The 22,904-nt window shown below is 40.1% G+C and overlaps 1 protein-coding gene across 1 annotated transcript in view; it reads left to right on the top strand.

The window, feature by feature from the left end:
• The window catches only part of LOC126284751 (ATP-dependent RNA helicase DDX55), a 47,865-nt gene extending 27,182 nt beyond the window's left edge, over positions 1-20,683 (top strand). The window contains exons 6-11 of the mRNA XM_049983895.1: positions 1,592-1,683; positions 1,794-1,999; positions 14,833-15,001; positions 15,080-15,206; positions 20,182-20,476; positions 20,561-20,683. Of these exons, the coding sequence (XP_049839852.1) occupies positions 1,592-1,683; positions 1,794-1,999; positions 14,833-15,001; positions 15,080-15,206; positions 20,182-20,476; positions 20,561-20,611 (940 nt within the window). The 3' untranslated portion in view covers positions 20,612-20,683. The remainder of the gene's footprint in view (positions 1-1,591; positions 1,684-1,793; positions 2,000-14,832; positions 15,002-15,079; positions 15,207-20,181; positions 20,477-20,560) is intronic.
• Positions 20,684-22,904: the final 2,221 nt, after the last annotated feature.

Raw genomic sequence — 22,904 nt, 5'->3', positions numbered from 1 at the left:
ATGTGCCTTTGTGACTCATGAACATTCTATTTATGCAATGCATTTGTTTACACAGGGAAAGGGACAAATAAAAGTACATTATCAGTCTCAACACAGGATGTTTTGAAATTAGTAACACCAATTGAGGGAAGCAATAGACATGTGACTGTAGACAATTGGTTCATATCACGTGAACTCTGTGATCAAATAGAAGCCAAAAAGTTGACTGTCTTAGGCACTCTAAAACAAAATAAACTGCAGATCCCAGAAGAATTCAAACCAAACAAAGTGCCCAGTAGAATGTGCATTAATTGGGCAGAATGAAGGAAAGACAATTTGTTCTTATGTTCCTCGGAAAGGTCGAGCTGTTGTGTTACTTTCATCTATGCATCACGATCATAAAATTAGTACTCAACAGAAAAAACCTGAAATGATCATTGATTACAATGCCACAAAAGGAGGAGTGGACGCACTGAACCAAATGTGCGCCAACTGTTCGTTATCACAGCAAACACGCAGGTGGCCAATGTCTGTATTTTATGCAATTCTAAACATAGTAGGAGTCAATGCTACTGTCTTGCTTCAGTGCACCAAACAACTTGATGAAACAAATGATTTAAAAAGAAGAGAATTGCTACAAAAGCTTGGAATGGATTTAGTGAAGCCCCATATACAACATCGAGATGTCCGACCCCTTTCTCGTGAACTGAGAGACGTTGTTGTTAAACTTGGTGGTACTCCTCTTCCTCAACATCTTCACAGCCAGAACCCATGTAGCAAGATGCTACATGTGCGCAAGAAATGTGGACAAGAAAACCAAAATAGTGTGTGAAAAATGCTCAAAACATGTTTGCCCCAACCAAAGATTTTCAGTGCGCCAAAATTGTTTGTAATCATATCTCAAATATGCAAAAACATTTGTAATATTCAGTGATAAAAGTGCAATTCAAAATAAAATTTCCTTAAATTACAGTTTCGTTTTTCTTATTGGGGTACTCTGAGACCCCACTAGAGTATTAGTGTATGAGCATTTCACTAGAGTAGTTAAGGGTTAAGTGGAAATTGAAAGTGAAGAGCCACCATGCACATGTACAAACTGCAAATGACTTTTGGTCATTGTTCAACCTTCTTTCATGAACAGTTTGCAATTTTACACAACATTCCCTAACACCTGTACCGACATAAGGAGGAAAAATCACACGAGTAGTGCTGTGATCACTGGGTGAGACCGAGGACTTTTCAGTCAGCCTTCTCATTGTCAACAGGAAGAGCAGTGAGAGTACAAATAACATCTGAAGATTGTTGCTAAGCACAGTGGTAGCAGGTCAGACAGTCTATATGACACTAATATGGAATAGCAGCTTATACTCAAGCCATCAGCTGCATCCATGCATTTGGTCAGTGTGGCTTTAACGTGAGCATTAAATGGATGTCCATTCCAAACAATGTACTGCAGAATTTTGATTGTTGTTAATAAAATAAAAGCAAATAAATGTATAATTGCTGGTTTTGGCATATGATAGTTCAGTTGTCTTTTAACATTATTGTCCTGTTAGCTGAACACCAATGACAACTAATAAATTTCATGAATTATTTTGTGAAATGATTTCAGGTTACTAAAAGATTACAAAGTGTTCAGTATACATGGGAAAATGAAGCACGCAAGAGGCAAAGTGTTTACCAATTTTCGGAACTCTGACTCAGGTGAGCCAAGATTTTACTTAATCTTTGCTTCTGATTTGTTTTACATTTAATGTATTTTCAGATACATGCAATCAAGATTAATTATGGCAATTTGTTCTCTCATACTGAAGGAATTCTAGTATGCACAGATGTAATGGCCAGAGGTGTTGACATACCAGATGTCCACTGGGTGATTCAGTATGACCCACCATCTTCTGCTGCAGCTTTTGTTCATCGTTGTGGAAGAACTGCAAGAATTGGAAATGAGGGCTCTGCGATAGTGATGCTGATGCCTACAGAAGATGCCTATGTGGATTTTATATTAAGAAACCAGAAGGTATTTTTAAATTTCCCTCAGATTTTACATCAGTTCACTAACTACAGAGCTGGCATTCAATTGAGTTCATTCCCTGTAGAGACTGCTTTACTGTTTCTCATAAGAAAAATTTGATATCTGTGTAACAACAGTAAAGAACTGACAATTTTGCATTTTTGAAGTATTTCAGTGTGTCCTAATATCTAGTATACGCTCATTTGATACTAACTCTTTTATACTGATGAGCTTAAAAATGTATTGTTGGTCTTGTATGTATTGCTTGTTTTGCAATTTTATTCTGTCTGTATAACCAGGCCAAATGAGGCTTAGAGACAGTGCATCAAAACTCTTCCTTCTCATTAACATATCGTGAATTAGTGAGGCTTGCTAATGAACTCTGTTTAAACATTTGAGATGCTAACAAGAGTATGCATACACCCAAAAAAATTGGTGCTATAGGAAGGAAATTCAGTTCTTCTTCATAATTTGTGCAGAAGACCTGAAAATAATATAATGAGTAGAGTCATCCATAAGAGTGAACACACATGGAATACACACTATAATTTCATGCAAGGGGAAACACAGAAACAAAGGTATTATTTTTAAAAGGTATACATTTTCAAATTGTTTACAAAATAACCTTATTCCCTTCAAAATATTCTCCATTACAATTAATACATTTGCCCCACCAGTGCTTCCAATGTTCGAAACATTTTTTGTAGTCATATTTAGGAATGGCTGACAGCTCCTCCCTCATTTTTTTCCTTGACTTCTTTAGTGTTGTCAAATAAGTGTCTTTTCATGCCCCTTTTCATGTGTGAAGATAAGAAAAAGTTGCATGGAGCCAAGTTAGGCAATTAAGGAGTGTATTGAAATGAAACTATGCCGTTTTAGCCAAAAACTATGTAACAGAGATGGCTGCGTGTGCAGGTGTGTTATGGTTGAAGAGCCAGCCTCCTGTCTGTTTTTTGATGAACACTATTGTGTAATCTTCTTAAAACTTTCAAATAATTGTCAGTGGTCTTCGAGCACATGCTCTCAATTTTTTTCAATATTTTCATCAGTTCACGCAGTTGATGGACATTCAGAACAAGGTTGTCATTAACCAACAAATCGCCATTTTCAAATTCATCAAACCACTCATACATTTTTGTGAATGCCATTAAAAGACGTTACAGTCTTGTCTGTTTAAATTCCATCCCAATCTCCCTGGAAATGTACCTAACAACAAAGCATCATGATGTGTGAGTGCTACCCCATGGGAACTGAGGATAATGTATTGCTTGGATGAACCAGAGCCTCAAACGCTGACTCGTTTGTTTATGTTGTGATGGACCATTTAGTTTCAATTTCTCTGTTCCCACTTGAGACAGCAGTAAATTCCAGATTTGTTTTCTTTGTTATCTTTGGCACTGAGTGTGCATATCGTTTTGCCTTGTCAAGACACATCACTCGAGTCAGGTGGCACAGTGCTTAGCACATAGGCCTCCCATTTGGGAGGACAACAGTTGAAATTCCCATTCAGCCAGCCTGATTAAGGTTTTCTGTCATTTCCCCAAATCTGTTAATGCAAATACCAAGATGGTTCTTTCAACCGGGCATAAAGGAAGGCAGTGAATACTTATTATGGGTACATTATAAGTTTTGGCAGCATTGAGAAATGGCCAAATGTACTGACAGCACAATCTAAGTTCACACTGTGCACAGTGGCTGATAAAAACGACTGTACATAACAAATGCATTTGCTCTTGCTCCCATCTGCCATTGTGCCAAGTGTCACGTTATGAGTAGTTTGTGCAGACTCACATCGACATGTACTTAAAGCTTCTGAACAGGGCTGGAACTGTTGAAATGTCTAACCGTACTTATCATGCTTACCAACTTCTACAAGTTTCTTAAAAACATCCATTTTGATGGTATGTATGTAGAGAGATTTACTTTTGCTATGAATATTTGAAAACTGTTAAATTTGAAGATGAGCTATATCAAATTTGAATTTTCCTCATGATAAACATGTTTAACATTCAGCACTCGGAACACTAACACAACAGAATCTGTGACGAAATAACTGCTATGGTGGCTTCTAGCAGCACTTTTTGGAACTCCCTGAGGCCTTGCCCCTGAGTACAAGCTGCAGGCGCATTTCTGGGAAAAAGGTTGAATCATGTTTGGATAAAAACCGTATATGCATTGAGTCCCATAATGCTTCTGGCTATTTTTGTTATTTAGTATGGTCTTAGCCCTTCTCATAATGGTCATATCTGATTTTATGCTTAACTGGCTGTCACTCTTTTGGAACATGAAAGCATGGTCCCTAAAGATAGTGGATACTGTAAAAAGCATTTTGTACCTCATGGAGAGCCGGTAGATCCTTTATGCTCTAATTTTAGAGTCTTCATGTGATTCTTACTTTTTGGGTGCATGGTGTTTGGATCTGTAAGACTGACCTATTCAGAAATGTTGGACATGGTGCCCCATGAGGGGTTAGGTGGGCTGCAGGGGCATTAAAGACCAGCCCTATCCAGGCCTCTGTGCTAACTTCACTGAGCTGCCACTTAACATCAGGCAGTGACTCATCATGGTGCAGTAAACCTATAAGACAATATCTGTGCAACAAACATCTGTACTCCATACTGTTGCTCGTTCATCAAGTCGCTGCAAGTAATTAAGTGACTGCAAGTAGTGAAGCATTTTAGTATCCATGCATACATCAGTCATTTAGAGTACTGCAGAGTTTCATGCCAGAGTTTGAGTAGATCTCTACCATGGCTTCTCTGTAGGTACTGAACTGCTTTAAACTTGATGAGTTCTAGAAGGTATGTTCTCCAGATTTATCTTCAAATAATCACCTTGATTTTACACTTATGGGTGTTATATTACATCACTGCTATTACAGAAACACTTGATGTCATTGGCATAAATATGTCGACTTATTCCATTTCCTATTTCATTGCAACATTATGCCTAGATATTTAAACGAAGCGACTGTGTCACCTACATCTACATATATGCTCCGCTAGTCACCAAGTGATGTGTGGCAGAGTGCACAATTCGCGCCAAAGTCATATGCCCCCCCTCCACTCGCGGATTGCGCAAGGGAAAAATGACTGTCTGAATGCCTCAATACGAGCTCTAATTTCCATAGTCTTTAAATGGTGATCATTGCGTGATTTGGAAGTTGGTGGTAATAATATATGCTCTACATCCTCGGTGAAGATCGGATTTCAGAATTTAGTGAGCAGCCCCTTCTGTTTAGTGCTTCGTCTATCTGCAAGTGTGTCCCACATCAAACTTTCTATGAGATTTGTAATGCTCTCATGATGGCGAAATGTACCACTCACGAATCTTGCCGCTCTTCTTTGGAGCTTCTCAATCTCTAGAATCAGACCCTTACCGATGAACAATACTCTAAGACTGGAAGAACTAATGTATTGTAAGCAATTTCCTTTGTGGAAGGACTGCATCGCTTCAGGATTCTGCCAATAAACTGCAATCTAGAGTTTGCTTTGCCCGTTACTTGTGTAATCTGATCATTCCATTTGAGATCATTTCGAACAGTCACACCCAGATACTTGACAGATGTTACCACTTCCAAGACTGGGCATTTATTTTGTACTCATGCATTAATGGGGATTTTCACCTTGTTATACGCAGAAGGTTGCACTTATTAATATTGAGAGATAGCTGCCAGTCATTACACCAATCATTTATTTTCTGGAAATCCTCATTGATTCGTTCACAACTTTCGTGTGATACTGCTTTCCTGTAGACTGCAACATCATCGGCAAACAGTCTAATACAGCTGTCAATACCATCAACAAGATTCTTTATTTAAATTGTAAAAAGCAGCAGTCCTATTACGCTTCCCTGGGGCACACCTGAAATTACACTTGTTTCTGTTGAAGTCACTCCATTCAGGATGACATACTTCTCTCTGTCTGTTAGAAAAATTTCTAGCCAGCCGCATATGTCATTGGATAGACCGTAAGTGCGCACTTTTTGGAGCAGATGACAGTGTAGAACTGAGTCAAACACCTTTCAGAAGTCGAGAAATACGGCTTCAACCTGGAAGCCAGTATCTAGAGCATGTTGTTTATCATGCACAAAGAGGCCAGCTGTGTCTCGCATGATCACTGTTTCCTAAAACCATGCTGGTTTCTGCAGATGAGCTTCTCAGAGTCTAGAAAGGTCATTATGTCTGAACACAAAATATGTTCCATGACTCTACAAGAAGTCGATGTCAGTGAAATTGGCCAGTAACTATGTGCATCTAGTCAACATATAATCTTACAGGGATACTGTCTGGGCCAGATGCCTTCCTGTCGTCTAAGGATCTTTAGTGTTTTACAATCCCAGATACACTAAACACTATGTCAGCCAACCTTGCGTTTGTTCGATAAGTGAAAGGGAGAATGGTACTGCAGTCCTCTACCGTAAATGAGTTTTTGAAAGCTAGGATTAGAATTGCAGCCTTCTGTTTATCATCATCCATTACATTACTCTTACTGTCAGCAAGAGAAGGTATTGAATTATTTGTAGCGTTCATAGATTTTACAAACGAGCAAATTTTTTGGGGTTATTTGTAGAATCTGCAGATAAAATATTGCTTTCAAATTCGTTAAAAGAATCTCTCATTGATCTTTTGACAGCTGCTTTCACTTTGCATAATTTCTGTTTGTCAGCGGGGCAGTGACTACATTTAAAAGGACTGTGCAAAATTCTCTGCTGTCTCAGCAATTTACTAATATATTTATTGCACCATGCTGGATCCTTTCCCTCCCCTATATTTCTGCTAGACACATACTTCTATAGAACGTGGTGGACAATACCTTTAAATTCTGACCAAAGATGCTCAATATCTTTGTGTCCTGCAGTGAATGCTGGTAGCTGACTATGAAGATATTCATTAATGACACTTTTATTAGCGCTTTCCCAAACAAGATTCCCCCCCCTCCCTCTCTCTCCCTCTCCCTCTCTCTCTCTCTCTCTCTCTCTCTCTCTCTCTCTCTCTCTCTCTCTCTCTCTCTCTCACACACTCTCACTCTCTCTCTGTGCTGCTTCCACTGACATAGAAGCCACAATGACGTTATCATCGCTAATATCTTCTGCTGGATTAACTTCATCAAAAAGATCAGGTCTGTTTGTCACTAAGATATCTAATATGTTCCCTTCTCGAGTTGGTTTTTTAACTAATTGCTCAAGGTGCTAATGCTGTATCCGAATGTTACAGGACTGTTCTTCTTATTCACCAGCATGAACTTAGTTTTCTACACTTAGTAAGCTGACATTCATCACACCAACTAGAAATTTTGCCCAAGTCATTTTGTGTATTCTTACAGTCACTCAATAATAACACCATCCCATACACCACAGCATCATAAGCATACAGGTGTAAATTTCTGCTCACACTGTCCATTAGGTCGGTTATGTACACTCCTGGAAATTGAAATAAGAACACCGTGAATTCATTGTCCCAGGAAGGGGAAACTTTATTGACACATTCCTGGGTCAGATACATCACATGATCACACTGACAGAACCACAGGCACATAGACACAGGCAACAGAGCATGCACAATGTCAGCACTAGTACAGTGTATATCCACCTTTCGCAGCAATGCAGGCTGCTATTCTCCCATGGAGATGATTGTAGAGATGTTGGATGTAGTCCTGTGGAACGGCTTGCCATGCCATTTCCACCTGGCGCCTCAGTTGGACCAGCGTTTGTGCTGGACGTGCAGACCGCGTGAGACGACGCTTCATCCAGTCCCAAACATGCTCAATGGGGGACAGATCCGGAGATCTTGCTGGCCAGGGTAGTTGACTTACACCTTCTAGAGCACGTTGGGTGGCACGGGATACATGCGGACGTGCATTGTCCTGTTGGAACAGCAAGTTCCTTTGCCGGTCTAGGAATGGTAGAATGATGGGTTCGATGACGGTTTGGATGTACCGTGCACTATTCAGTGTCCCCTCGACGATCACCAGAGGTGTACGGCCAGTGTAGGAGATCGCTCCCCACACCATGATGCCGGGTGTTGGCCCTGTGTGCCTCAGTCGTATGCAGTCCTGATTGTGGCGCTCACCTGCACGGCGCCAAACACGCATACGACCATCATTGGCACCAAGGCAGAAGCGACTCTCATCGCTGAAGACGACACGTCTCCATTCGTCCCTCCATTCACACCTGTCGCGACACCACTGGAGGCGGGCTGCATGATGTTGGGGCGTGAGCGGAAGACGGCCTAACGGTGTGCGGGACCGTAGCCCAGCTTCATGGAGACGGTTGCGAATGGTCCTCGCCGATACCCCAGGAGCAACAGTGTCCCTAATTTGCTGGGAAGTGGCGGTGCGGTCCCCTACGGCACTGTTTAGGATCCTACGGTCTTGGCGTGCATCCGTGTGTCGCTGCGGTCCGGTGCCAGGTCGACGGGCACGTGCATCTTCCGCCGACCACTGGTGACAACATCGATGTACTGTGGAGACCTCACGCCCCACGTGTTGAGCAATTCGGCGGTACGTCCACCCAGCCTCCCGCATGCCCACTATACGCCCTTGCTCAAAGTCCGTCAACTGCACATACGGTTCACGTCCACACTGTCGTGGCATGCTACCAGTGTTAAAGACTGCGATGGAGCTCCGTATGCTACAGCAAACTGGCTGACACTGACGGCGGCGGTGCACAAATGCTGCGCAGCTAGCGCCATTCGACGGCCAACACCGCGGTTCCTGGTGTGTCCGCTGTGCCGTGCGTGTGATCATTGCTTGTACAGCCCTCTTGCAGTGTCCGGACCAAGTATGGTGGGTCTGACACACCGGTGTCAATGTGTTCTTTTTTCCATTTCCAGAAGTGTATATAGAGAATAAAAAGTAGCCCCATCCACTTCCCTGGGGTACTCCCAGCGACACCCCTCTCTCTGATGAATAATCGCCATCGAGTATCACGTATTGAGTTCTATTACTTAAAAAGTCTTTGAGCCACTCTTATATCTGGGAATCTAAACTGTGTACTCAGACATTTGTCAGCAGTCTGAAGTGGGACATCATCTCGAATGCTTACAGGTAATCGAGGAATATTGTATCTGCCTGTTGCTCCTCCACCGAGGGTTTGTAGGATATCATGTCAGAAAAGGGCAAGCTGAGTTTCACATGAGCAGTGGTTTCTAAATGAATTCTGATTTGTGGACAGAAGGAATTTTTTATTCAAACTCAGAATGTGCTCAAGAAATCTGCATCAAACTGATGTTAAGGATATTGGTGTGTAATTATACGGGTCAGCTCTTTTACCTTTCTTATAAACAGGAGTCACCCACATTTTTTCCATTTGCTCAGAACTTTTTGCTTGGCAAGAGATTCATGATAAATGCAGGTTAATTAAGGATCTGATGCTGCAGAGTATTGTCTGTAAAATCAAATTAGGATTCCATCAGGACCTAGCATCTTACTTAATTTCAACTCTTTCGGTTGCTTCTTTATGCCAATTTCTGTGTACTCATTGTGGAAGTTTGTACAACAGTCAAACGATGGTATGTTTGTACGACCCACCTGCTTGAACGATTTCTTGAACATGAAATTTAAAGCTTCAGCTTTCCTTTTGCTTTCTTCTATTGTAACCCAGACTAGTCAACGAGTAACTGGTTGGAAGCCTTCGACCCGCTTAGGATTTTGCATGTGACCAAGTTTTCTCAGGTTCTCAGCAAGATCTTTCACTAAGGTGTGATGGTGGAAGTTGTATGCTTCCCACATTGATCTTATGAACACATGCATATCTACTAACTTTGCCTGTCAACATTCCCCCCCCCCCCCCCCCCCCCTCAGCATTTTCCGAATTTGATTGTTAAACCACGGAGGGTCTTTCCATTCTTAATCCATGCATGTCTCCAGGGCATGATTTATAATCAGTTTAAATTGCCCATAATTCCTCAGTGTCCATCATACTGCAGCTAAATAATGCCCATTCATTGTCCAGGTGGGATGTTAATAACGGCTTAGATTTTAGTTGCATAAACACTCTCCTGGCCTTCTTGTTGGATTTATTAATTTTAGTAAACATCATCATTGTAATGACATCATGATCACTAATCGATCATTTTGGAACACGTATTTTGTTCGAGTATAATGTCTTTTCTGGAGACTAGAAATCTACTCTGTAGGAATCAGCATGGGTTTCAAAAAAGATGGTCGTGTAAAACCCAGCTCGCGCTATTCGTTCACGAGACTCAGAGGGCCATAGACACGGGTTCACAGGTAGATGCCATGTTTCTTGACTTCCGCAAGGCGTTTGACACAGTTCCCCACAGTCATTTAATGAACAAAGTAAGAGCATACGGACTATCAGACCAATTGTGTGATTGGATTGAGGAGTTCCTAGATAACAGAACGCAGCATGTCATTCTCAATGGAGAGAAGTCTTCCGAAGTAGGAGTGATTTCAGGCGTGCAGCAGAGGAGTGTCATAGGACCGTTGCTATTCACAATATACATAAATGACCTGGTGGATGACATATTTTTGCAGATGATGCTGTGGTGTATCGAGAGGTTGCAACAATGGAAAATTGTACTGAAATGCAGGAGGATCTGGAGCAAATTGACGCATGGTGCACGGAGTGGCAATTGAATCTCAATATAGACAAGTGTAATTTGCTGCAAATACATAGAAAGAAAGATCCCATATCATTTAGCTACAAAATAGCAGGTCAGCTACTGGAAGCAGTTAATTCCATAAATTATCTGGGAGTACGCATTAGGAGTGATTTAAAATGGAATGATCATATAAAGTTGATCGTCGGTAAAGCAGATGCCAGACTGAGATTCATTGGAAGAATCCTAAGGAAATGCAATCCGAAAACAAAGGAAGTAGGTTACAGTACGCTTATTCGCCCACTGCTTGAATACTGCTCAGCAGTGTGGGATCCGTACCAGATAGGGTTGATAGAAGAGATAGAGAAGATCCAACGGAGAGCAGCGCACTTCTTACAGGATCATTTAGTAATCGTGAAAGCGTTACGGAGATGATAGATAAACTCCAGTGGAAGACTCTGCAGGAGAGACGCTCAGTCACTCGGTACGGGCTTTTGTTAAAGTTTCGAGAACATACCTTCACCAAAGAGTCAAGCAGTATATTGCTCCCTCCTACGTATATCTCGCGAAGAGACCATGCAGATAAAATCAGAGAGATTAGAGCCCACACAGAAGCATACCGACAATCCTTTTTTTCACGAACATTACGAGACCGGAATAGAAGGGAGAACCAATAGAGGTACTCAGGCTACCCTCCGCCACACACCGTCAGGTGGCTTGTGGAGTATGGATGTATATGTAGAATCATTTTCTCTGCTGACACTGTTGATAAGGTCAGTTCTTTTTGTAGGCACAAGGTGTAAAACATTACCATTTTGTTTGGATTGTTTAAGTAGTTGTTGAAGGCAGTTTTTAGAAAATGTGTTCAAAGCACTACAGAAGATTGTCTGCCTGTGCCACCTGCAATGAATCCATTGATTTGGTAAGCTGATGTCACCTCCAGCTAATATTGCACGATATGGATACTTCTGTGGCACTAACCATAGGCTTTCCTTGAATGACCCTAAAACTGTCACAGTGGAAATTGATGACTGATAAAAACATTCAACAATTAACTTGATTTCACCTAGACCTGATATATGCATACAGGTAACTTCACTGTCACACTCAGAGTTGATCTCAATAGAGACAATATTTCTGTCAATCCTGGACATGGCTGCAGACGTAAGAGAAACAGCTCAAGAAGAAATAGAGATTTGTAGTCTTTTCATTCCTGCTGGGCAAAAGCACAGATGCACCTTACTGTGCAAAGCTTTTCGTAGTTGTGTGTGGTATACATGTTGACATGCGTTTAACTTACTTTGCACCCAGAGAACTTTATATCTTTCGAGCTGTTTGTGAATAAGTGGGAAATATGAGTGTGTCATGGGACAGTCTTCATTCTCAACTACAGACATAGCACCAGAAAAGATCAGGTGTCAGCAGGGATTTTTCTCTCATTTAAAAAGTTGAAAAGTAAAGTCTCATTGAATGTTTTGAGTATGTATTGTTTCAAAGATCAAGAAGCATTATGTGCTGAAAACAGTGGAACTTGCAGTATCACAATTGAAACCACTGAGAGTTGAATTCAGTCTGAAAGATCTAGAAGTGAAGTACAGGGACACGTTAACAACAGCACAATTTTGTAGCTTCATTACCATTTGTAATAAAATGTCTCATTTTCTAGAATGAAAGGGAAAGCACTGCAGAGTTTGTAACGGTTATAAGACTTGGATTCCTATCAGATATAAATATACCTCTGAATTTCTGCACGTACCTTTACATACATGCATACATACATACTCCACAATCCATTTATAGAGAATGGCAGAGGATACTTTATACCATACTCTTCCTTTTCCTCTTGCAAATGGAGCTAGAGAAAAATTATTTCCTGTACATTGACGAGCCAAAATTTTATGATCATGCGCTTAATTGCTTGTTTGTCCATCTTTGGAGCAAAATACATCACAGATTCTGCATATCAGGGATCTGACAGTTTTTGGTAGGTTTGTGAAGATATGTGGCATTAGATTTCTATGTAAAGATTATGTAATTTGCATAAATAATGGGACACTGAGTTGTGTATGTGGTGATAGCATCTGATAGCAATCCAGACAGGTTCAATAGTATTTACATCAGGTAAATTTGGTCACCAAGACATCTACATGAGTTCAGTATAATGCTCCTCAAACCACTGTAGCATGGCTATGGCTCAGAGATATGGACAGCTATACTGCTGAAAGATGATATCGCTGTTGGGGAAGACATCAAGCATGAAGGGATGCTTGTGGTTCACAGCTGTCAGCATGTCTTTGATTACTACCACAGATCCCAAGAATGTGCAGGAGAATGTCTCCTGTAGTATAATACTGCTCTGTCTAGCCTGCGTCCATGGTGAGCTGCATGTTTCGAGCAGCAAAAAGTCCACATCAGTGATGGCATTTGTAGAGATAACCATCAACCTAGTGTAGCAAAAATGTGATTCACCTGAAGAGCTGATACATCTCCATTGATCAACAGTTGAATCCCGATGGACCTGTGCCCACTGCAATCTTAAATGACAATGCCATAGGGATGGTCTGCTGTGGAGCTCCATGTCCAACAATGTACAATGAACGGTGGTCTCTCAAACACTTGTGCATAAACTAGTATTGTGCCCTTTCAACAGAGATGCTACAGGTCAACATCTATCTTACTTTACAGAGCAAATAGACCTCCAACCCCATGTTCTGCGGAGAGTCGTGGACATCCAACCATTTAGTGCCCTCTGGTAGTTTCACTGGCCATTTATCTTTTTCCATAGATGCTTATGTCAGTATCATGTGAATATTTGACCAGATTCACTATTTTTGAGATACTAGTTCACAGGCTCTGCTTAATAATAATCTTCCCTTTCTCAAAGCACTTATCTCGATGGGTTTTCCCATTCACAGTCTATATCTTCACTAGGGCAATCCCCCACCTTGGGTCTGTTCCACTTACATACTTTTGCTACCACATCACGAGCCCGCAATGCTACCAGGTGTCATTCAACATCGTAGTGGGCAGTGGCCGTAATGTTTTGGCTCATCAGTGTATACATGAACCTGAAGCTCCCTTATTTTGTCCCTACAGACCTAATAATACAAGATGAATGTTAGATGCTGTGATCTGTCTAAATGTTCCTTCTCTGAACTTTCTCAATAATACAAAAAAGATTGTTTTTCCCTCCAAGGATTCTCATCTAAGATCACAGAGTATTTCCTGATCACACTCATACTGACTAAACTGGTTGACAACAAATCTGTTATCATAACTTCGAATTGTTGTGATGTCTTCCTGTAATCCCATCTGGTGAGGATCCCAAACACTTTAACATTACTCAAGAATGTGTCACACAAGTGTGCTGTTTGTGGAATCTTTTTATAGATGCATTATGCTTTCCCAGAATGATCCCTATAAACTGTAGTCAGCCATTTGCCTTCTCTGCAGCTGACATTGCGTACTCATTTCATGTCATTTTGCAATGTATGCATACATATTTAACTGATGTAAATTAGTGAAGCTGCATACCATACATAGTATATTTGAACTTTTTAGGATTATTTCTCCTACCTATCCGTTTCAAAATATGTGTATCCACATTTAACACAATTTGCCATTTGTCACACTAAATAGAAATTTCTCTGCAAGCCATTCAGAATTCATCAGGAATCACTCAGTAACTATACTTTTCTTTGCACAACAGACCCACCCAGCCAATAGATTGTTTATCAGCATAAAGAAGAATATTTTTCCTGTTGTAAACTTTGTCTGTGACAAGCAGTCATTATGCAGGTCAACAGATTGGGTGCTGTTACCCAGAATGTCACTGCTGAACAGAGAACCACTAATAGTTCATATGTGATACAAAATCAGGGTATTCACAGAAAATCTGTAATTGCTTGAGAGGCAAACAAGCAATGAAAATCTAATATTCTTTCATTGTTTGACATGTTAAAACTTGTTTGAAGGTAGCAAGCTAATTTAAACTAGCTTAATGTCATTCACATTGTAAGCCCATTAGAGATGGCAGAGTATTTGGAAGATTAGTCGATTTGAAAGGCTAGCATCAAGAAAAGAGATTATAATATGAACATCAACAAAAGTGAAACTAGGATAATGTAATGTGATTTAATTAAATCAGCTGATGCTGAGGTAATTGTGAAAGAAAACAAGATGTGTGAATATTTGTATGGAACAAAAAAACTGAAATTGTTGTAGAAACTGATAGAAAATGTTCTGAATGCTTATGCAATTGTGTCCTCTGTATTAGGTTGTTCTGGAAGATATAAAACCATCGCCCATTCTGCCTGACACTTTGAGCAAAGTGAGGAAACTGCAGAAACTGGACCGTGACATTCTTGACAAAGCTCTTAGGGCATTTGTATCATACATTCAAGCATATGCCAAACATGAGTGCAATGTTATCCTAAGGCTTCAAGGTTTGTAGTAAGGGAATGAGTACTTCTTTGAACAAAAATTGTTATTAATGATTAAAACATAAATGTCTTTTGTTGTAGATCTGGATTTTGGCTTGCTAGCAATGGGATTTGGTCTTCTTAAAATGCCAAAGATGCCTGAACTTAAAAATAGAAATATTGCAGGCTTTGAAGAAGAGAAAATAGACTTCAATTCAATACCATACAGGTAAATTATCAACTTTTGGCCTCTAAGAAACTCATGTGATTCATTGTGGCAATGTGAACCTATTTCCAAACAGTAAATCGAAATTCCTGATTAGGGAGAGACAGAATGGAACTTGTACTGCAGGACATAAATAACTCTTTGCCAGGATATTTCAGTACAGGGTCTGTATCCTCCTTCAGATGGGTCTTTATTGTATTCAGAGTTCTGTAGGTTGGTCTGCTTTTCAATGTATCTTCCAGACTGTGGTTACATAGTTACATTGTTAAACATCTAAGTAAATTATACAGTTACATAGGGGCACTGGAACAATGATGTCTGAACCAATAAATAGATAACAGTGTTTATCTAATGAGTTAGTGGAACAAGTGATTTTCTTTAAAATGACCTGTCTGTTTAAAATATTTTTATACTGTTAAAACTTTTAATTCTTGTGTCCCATTTTCAAAAATAGATGAAGTTTTATAAGTGCATTATGTGCCAGGTTTGCCACACCATGCATTTACAGCCTCATTTTGTGATACTTTATGTAGACAGCAGAGGTAAAATTGTGTTCTCCTGGCAGCGTTGGCCTTGTTTAACTGATTTCTTAGCTGTTACTTGATAGCTTAGCTTCTAACATTTGCAAGTGACATATCAATATATAGGGTGATTATAATTAAAGTTAAACTTTCAAAACACTGTAGAAATAACACCACTGGTCAGAATGACGTCAAATTGCAGTGGAATATTATCGGAGAAGGGGGAAAACGTATGGAAGATTTCAGTACTGTGAAAACTGATCAATAGATGGCACTGTATGTGTCAGAATACATAAATGAAAACACCTGTCATGCGCACAACCCATTGAAGTTGGTATAAACACGCCGGGTACACGGTTTTTCTTCCTTTCACATCTGCTACGCTTGCCATGACTGTCTCAATGCAGGATCACACTCGGCTTGTAAAGCTTTATTACAAGAATTATGACTGTGCACACATCGCTCTGCAGAAGTTTGACACACTGAAGGGCTTGAAAAAAGGCATTGGTCCGATGACTGGCGTGGGTCTGGAGAAAATGATTCAGAAATTCGAAAATACTGGTTTTTTGGTGCGCAACGCATTATAGGGAGGAAATGAATTGATTTGACGTCAGTCGAAGCAGTGGCTGCAGCAGTGCAGGAGGAGACAAGTGGTGGTGTGCAAACATGTAGTGCACAGAGAATTGTCCAAAAAGTGGACATATGCGTGAGCACAGTGCATAAAATCCTACAAAACATCCTTCTTTGCTATCCATTCAAATTTACCCATATGCATGAGTTGCTTCCTGTTAACCTGCCAGCTAGAGAGGCCTTTGCTTTAGAATTTCTTGCTCGCATGGAAGTGGACAGCGATTGGCTATGGAAGATTTTGTGGACACATGAAGCCCACTTCCATCTGACAGGATATGTCAGTTCACAGAAATGTCGAATCTGGGTAACGGAAAATCCACATGTAAATCAAACAGTACCACTTCATCTTGGTAAGGTCACTGTGCGATTCAGGTTTACGGCATCACTTATCTTAGGGCCATATCTTTTCGAAGAAACAGGTACCTGTACCATCACTGGTAAGTGCTATGGGTGTCTTTTGCGCAACCATGTCATTCCAGATCTCCAGTAGTGTGGATGGGATCATTTTCATGCAAGATGGCACATTCCCGCATATTGTGAATCTAGTTAACCAGCTGCTACAGTGCCATTTCAGAAATGCTAGGATTATCAGCCACCATTTCCCCACAACATGGTCATCCCAATCACCTGATCTTAATTCGTGCGACTTATGGCTGTGGGGCTATCTGAAAGATGTTGTGTTCAGTGTTCTGATTGTGCAAACTTAGCTGCATTATGCAACACATTCTGAACGTGACCCTGGAAACACTTCAGTCAGTTGTGGAACATGCCGTTTCTCAATTTCAACTTGTTGCAGAAAATGGTGGACAGTATACTGAACATGTTTAGTGCCGCTCACAGAGAAATTAATAATTCAATGTGATTTTGATTGATGCTTTTTTTGTGGTTTTTGGCCTCAGTACAATTAAAAACCAATTTTTCCCATCTGATGTGATATGACCTTGCCATGGTGGATGGGCTTAGTAACTAACAGTATCACACCTGTACACCCATGCATACTGAGTAGTACAGTTTGTTTAATGTCAAACATACACCTTTGGCATTGTTGTATGATTCATGTGTCATTTGTAATTGACCACTATTAAAATATGATGCTTACAGCTCCATCTATTGCTACTTCTTGGGACTACTTATTTTTGTTCTGCCATATGTTTTCGCACTTCTCCAATAGCATTTGACATCATTCTGACCAGTGGTGTTATTTCTACAGTGGTTTAACATTAATTACAATCATTCAATAAAAAAGCCTCACATACTTCTTTTTACAGCTGTTAACATACCGGCTCGTTATAATTAAACCTTTCCTATTTATCGCATTATAACATGGTAACTAATTACTGTACGAATATCAAACTCGGTAGCATTAATATCCAGAGTATGGGATGCATGATTTCCACACATCACAGCACCACCATCCATTTCCAACTATGGCTAGTAGGCGCAGTGATCAGTCATCATGATTCGTAGTCTCACACACCTGACCAGTCACAGTGCACTTGTTCATGTGTAACATGAACTTGGACAAAAGGAGCAGAGCATTCATTATTGGTGAAGCTATATTACCAAAACAATAGTAGTACTGCAGCTGCAGTTCGAGAACATTGCCGGCTGACAGGATTATGGAAGGGTCCTCTTTCTCCACCTGCCGTGCAGAGCTTGATAAAGAAGTTCAAATCAACTGGAGAACTACACCTGGAAGAGGCCAATGACTGGTTGCACCACAGGTGGTTGATAAGTTATAGTAGACAATGCTACATGCAATTCCAATCATCAGGCAGTGAATGTGCTATGTTATCACAGATGAACTTCCCATGGTCCACTGTATGGAAGCTGCTTTGAACCATTCTCAAAAGTTATCCACACAAGATTCACATATACAGCAACATGCGCCACGAATTGTCGACTTCACTTTCCACTTTCTCCCTAGGATTGGAGCTGACGAAGGCTGACCCTGGACCATCCTATAGAGAGATGAAGCCGAGGTGAACACACAGAACTGGCAAGTGTGCATTAAGTTTCTCTACACATCACCGTATGGTGTGGCTTCATGGCAACATTCATCATTGGCCCATTCTTTTTTGAACAGGTCGGTGCTCTAGGACCAAAGACATGCAGTGTGACTGGCCAACATTACTGCAATATGCTACACCAGCATGTCACACCTGCCCTATAGGAGAGAGGTGCATTGAACTCAACAGTTTTCATGCAAAATGGGGCCAAGTGCTTATCACTCGTGAAGTTCACTTGCTTCTCCGAAACACATTTGGAAATGATGAAATTGTCAGCTGATCGTTTCCAGATTCTTGACCAGTGTGATCACCTGACCTCTCTCCCTGTGATTTCTGGTTGTGGGGCTACCTGAAGGACAGCGTTTACCAGGGGAACATTCACGCATGTGCTGATCTGAAGCACAGCATATCAAGAGAGGTAGTCAGTCTACTCACAGACATGCTTTGTTCTGCCATGCAGAATGCAATCCTGCACTTTCAGACCCTTCCAAACACTGAGGGCGCCTTTGTAGCAGTAATGGTACTGGTATGTAATGGTAAGATGTACTGTAGCAGCATATTAAGTGTTTCAGTTAAATTGTTTCTGCATTATTTCTCTTTCCCATGCCCTTGACATTAATGCTACCAAGTTTGGTCCTCATCAGCAATTACTTTCCATATCATAATGCATTAAATAGGGGAAGTTTAATTATAACCATCTGGTATACAGCAAAACATACTTTTAAGTGCTTCAAATTTGATGTTTCTTCTACGTGTGTGTGAATTTTGAGCAATTCCAACAGATGGCAGAGCCAAAGTGAACCATTAAAATAAGTCTTCACAAGACCCTCATTACAAGCAATATGCTGTACTTAAATTCTTGGTTGTGGAGAAAGAAACCTTTGTGAACATCCGTAAACATCTTTGTATTTTGTATGAGAATGATATAGTTAACAAGAGTAAGTTGGGTGATGGTTAGCTCATTTTTCACATGTCAGTGGTGGCCTCAACCAACCTCCTGATCTGGAAAGTCAGGTTGTACTCGGCATCATGCCATATATCCAACGAGAAGAATCTCATTACCCCTGGCCCCAGTCAATAGATAAGGATCGTCGTGAGCATTGGATTCCCGGGGCTCACGGACATCATGAGAAGAATTGGAGCTTCTCAAACTCCCTCAACACCAAATTCAAACACTACATCAGCACACTCAACGTGAACACACTGATGAAGAGAGGAAAGATGAAACAACTCACAGACACTCTCGAAAAATTTTAAATCAAAATATGTGGATTGCAAAAAACACGATTCACAGACGAAGGCCATTGAGACAACTGAAAAATCTACGGCTTTTTGGCACAGGATTTGCTGTACACAGGTCCATCACGGACAGCACAATCAACTTTTCATCACCAAATGAAAGTATTTCAAAGTATTTGAGCTCAGTTCCTGATACTGCCAGGATTTTTGTCTGGTGGGAGGAACGGAATAGTGTGTGCTCAGTCTTGTGAAACCATTTTAAAAGTTACCTGAATGAGGAGTAGTGGCTTCAAATCTGAAAAGCTGACAGTTGCAAGCAGTCATGTGCTGATTCCCCATACTACGTACAAATGACTTCATGTGACAGAGAATGACTTGGTAGACAGCCAGCTTTGCATGTTCCACAGATATACTTTTAGAATTAGCATGTCTAATGTTTGTTATATAGTATAAGTATTTTTAGATTTGTCTGAGGTAACAGCATATTGCCCGCAGTCAACGATAATTTGGTGGGACAATTTTGACAAGAAAACTAATGTAACTTTCATTTCATGATTTATCTGTCATTCTATATTTCAGAGATCCAGTGAGAGAGGAAGCTCGCCAGAAAAAGTTGGAACAGTACAAAGAAACTGGTGTCTGGCCAGGGTCAAAGAACTTTAAAAGGAAACAGAAGCAAACTGAAGCCTGGTCACTCACTAAACAGCTAAAGGCCGAAAGAAAGGAGAAAAGGAGTAAGCGAGCTGAAAAACGAAAGCTGAAACAACAAGAAGGTAAAGTTAAAACAAAAAAGAAAAGAAAAACTTTAAGTTCGGAGGAGATGGAGGAACTTGCCAGAGATGTGGCTCTTCTTAAAAAGCTTCGAAAAAAGAAGGTAAGTGTGCAGTGAATTATGCCTACATATTTTACAATTTAAGGTAACTGTAACACATGATATTGATTCTTTGTTTTCCTGCAGATAACAGAGGAAGAATTTGAAGAGGAATTCATGAATGATGACTGTGAGTAATTAATTCTTAAGGAAGACAGTGTAAATATGTATTTATTGTACATACTTTTAATAAAGATGTATTTTACATTAGACTGGTTCACGGCATTTTCACTCCATCCTGCGATAGTGCTCTGTCTCTATTGATTTGTTGTCAACAAGACCTGAAGTGGTAATGTGTTGTCCTTTTATATTTATCTGTTCCTGAATGCTTTCCCCAGTTTATTTCTTCTTTCCCTTTCTTTTTCAGTTGTTCTTTATTGTGTCATCTACGCTTCTACTTTGAGTTCTTTTTTGACTTGACAGCTGCCATCTCTTACACTTCAGAAGACAGAAATTCTCAGAGTATGTTTGTTGCTAACCTTATATAAGTGATTTCTCTTTTGTCCCGTGACCCAGTGGCCTGTATATCTTCCTTGATTAATCCCTGATTTCTTCCAATTTTTGTCAGATGACCAAATTCTTATCTCCAGAAGTTTTTGTACTTCTTTATGCGGCCATATTCGCTACCAGTTGGTAAGTAGAACTTATTTTATCTTCATTTCTAGACAAGTTCTATTACATGTACTGATATACTCAATACGCTGTTTTTCATATTTGACCATAATTGCTTCAAGTGCACTTTGGAAATTATTATTGTATTCATTGTGTTTATAGAAACTTCATATTCAGCAGCATAAAATATTGCTGTACTGCATTTTCTGTATGCTCTAAAGATTATGTCGCTGTAGCTGGTGGTAATTTGAACACCCAACAAATTAATATATCAACAGAAGGGAAACAACAAATCAATTTTGTGTGTGTGTGTGTGTGTGTGTGTGTGTGTGTGTGTGTGTGTGTGTGTTTAGACATAACTGTTTGGTTTACCACATGTTTGTGATTAATTACTTCATATTATTTTGTTATTCACTGCCATCACCACTTAGGTTCAGGGAGTGTTTATTTCAAATTCCTGAGAGTGTAATCTTGCACTAGTGTTATTGTCAGACTTAGCTGTGACATGAGCCAACATTTAATGATGGATATTTATAGAATAATATAATTTACATGGTTCTCCAGGCTTTTGTTAGGGATAACCAGCCATACAGAAAAGAAACTGACTAAGATTTTGTAAAACACAAAAAAATGGGAAAATATGGTTTTTGCACCTTGTTGGAATAAAATTGCTTTGTTTGAACATCACAATTTTTATACAGATAGAAATGTGTGATTTCCATTTCTTTCTTACTGCTGCTCCTGGAATCAGCTATAAAATTTGTCAGCAGATTTCAAGAGTTCAGGTGTTATTTGTTGCATGCTGTGATGTGATGAAATTCACCAGCAAAAGGAATATTTGTAAATTGACAGCTATAAGAAAGGACAGAAGAATAGAATATGTGTCAAGACATCGGGGAAAATTTCCTTTATGCTATAGTAAGCTGTAGAGGGGTAAAAATGAGGGGAACTCAGAGAGTAGGATGTAGATTATGTGTAATTGATGCTGTTGGGTGCAGGTCCTTTTCTGAAACAAAGGTATTGAAACACGAGCAAAATGTGTGGTGATCCACATTACACCAGTCAGAAGATTGATGGCAAATGAGGTGGGACAGATGTCAACTGTTTGAAGTTTTTTGGCGTGACATTCTTGGGTATGTGTTTCTTTGTTTTCGTGACACATCAGGTGTGGCTGTATACTCAAGTTTGACATCCTCTCGTCATTGTCTGGAGTTAATTGTCGTGCTAGTAGGATGCATGGTGACATTGAATGGTTGTGGAATTTCTGTATGCTACCAAATATTATGTCAATGTCTGTGATGGAAGTACATTAGTATCGAAGCTGATTCCATTAGATGGCAGATAATGCAGTTTATTTTGTGTAGACCTTCAGCATCAAATATCAGTTTCCTTACACAGCTGAGGGTAATAGCTGCTGCCCTGATTAAAGTTGTTACATATTCTGATCTCAGCAGCTTCTTTATTGACAGTATCACAGTAGTTAGATGCAGAAGGCAAGATTTTCGTATCAGCAAGCATAATCATATGTTCCACACAAAGGAAAGTCCAGGCTGGAACCTCAACAATAGTGGAACAGATAGATTGCTACTCACCATAAAGATGACATATGGAGTTGCAGATAGGCACAATGAAAATACTGTTACACATTAAGCTTTCAACCAAAGCCTTCATCAGAAAGGAAAAAAAACACACACACTCAGACTAACAAGCACACACATGACTTCTGTCTCTGGCTGCTCATGTGTTTGTTTGCAGTAACAGATTTGTCAAAATCGCAATATTTAATGTTGCATCGGTGCTCTGTCCAGTGTTCTGACGA

Source organism: Schistocerca gregaria, chromosome 8, assembly GCF_023897955.1.
Source record: "Schistocerca gregaria isolate iqSchGreg1 chromosome 8, iqSchGreg1.2, whole genome shotgun sequence".
NCBI classification, from domain to species: domain Eukaryota; kingdom Metazoa; phylum Arthropoda; class Insecta; order Orthoptera; family Acrididae; genus Schistocerca; species Schistocerca gregaria.
Note: the sequence above shows the minus strand (reverse complement) of the source record. Positions and strands in the feature narration are given on the sequence as shown.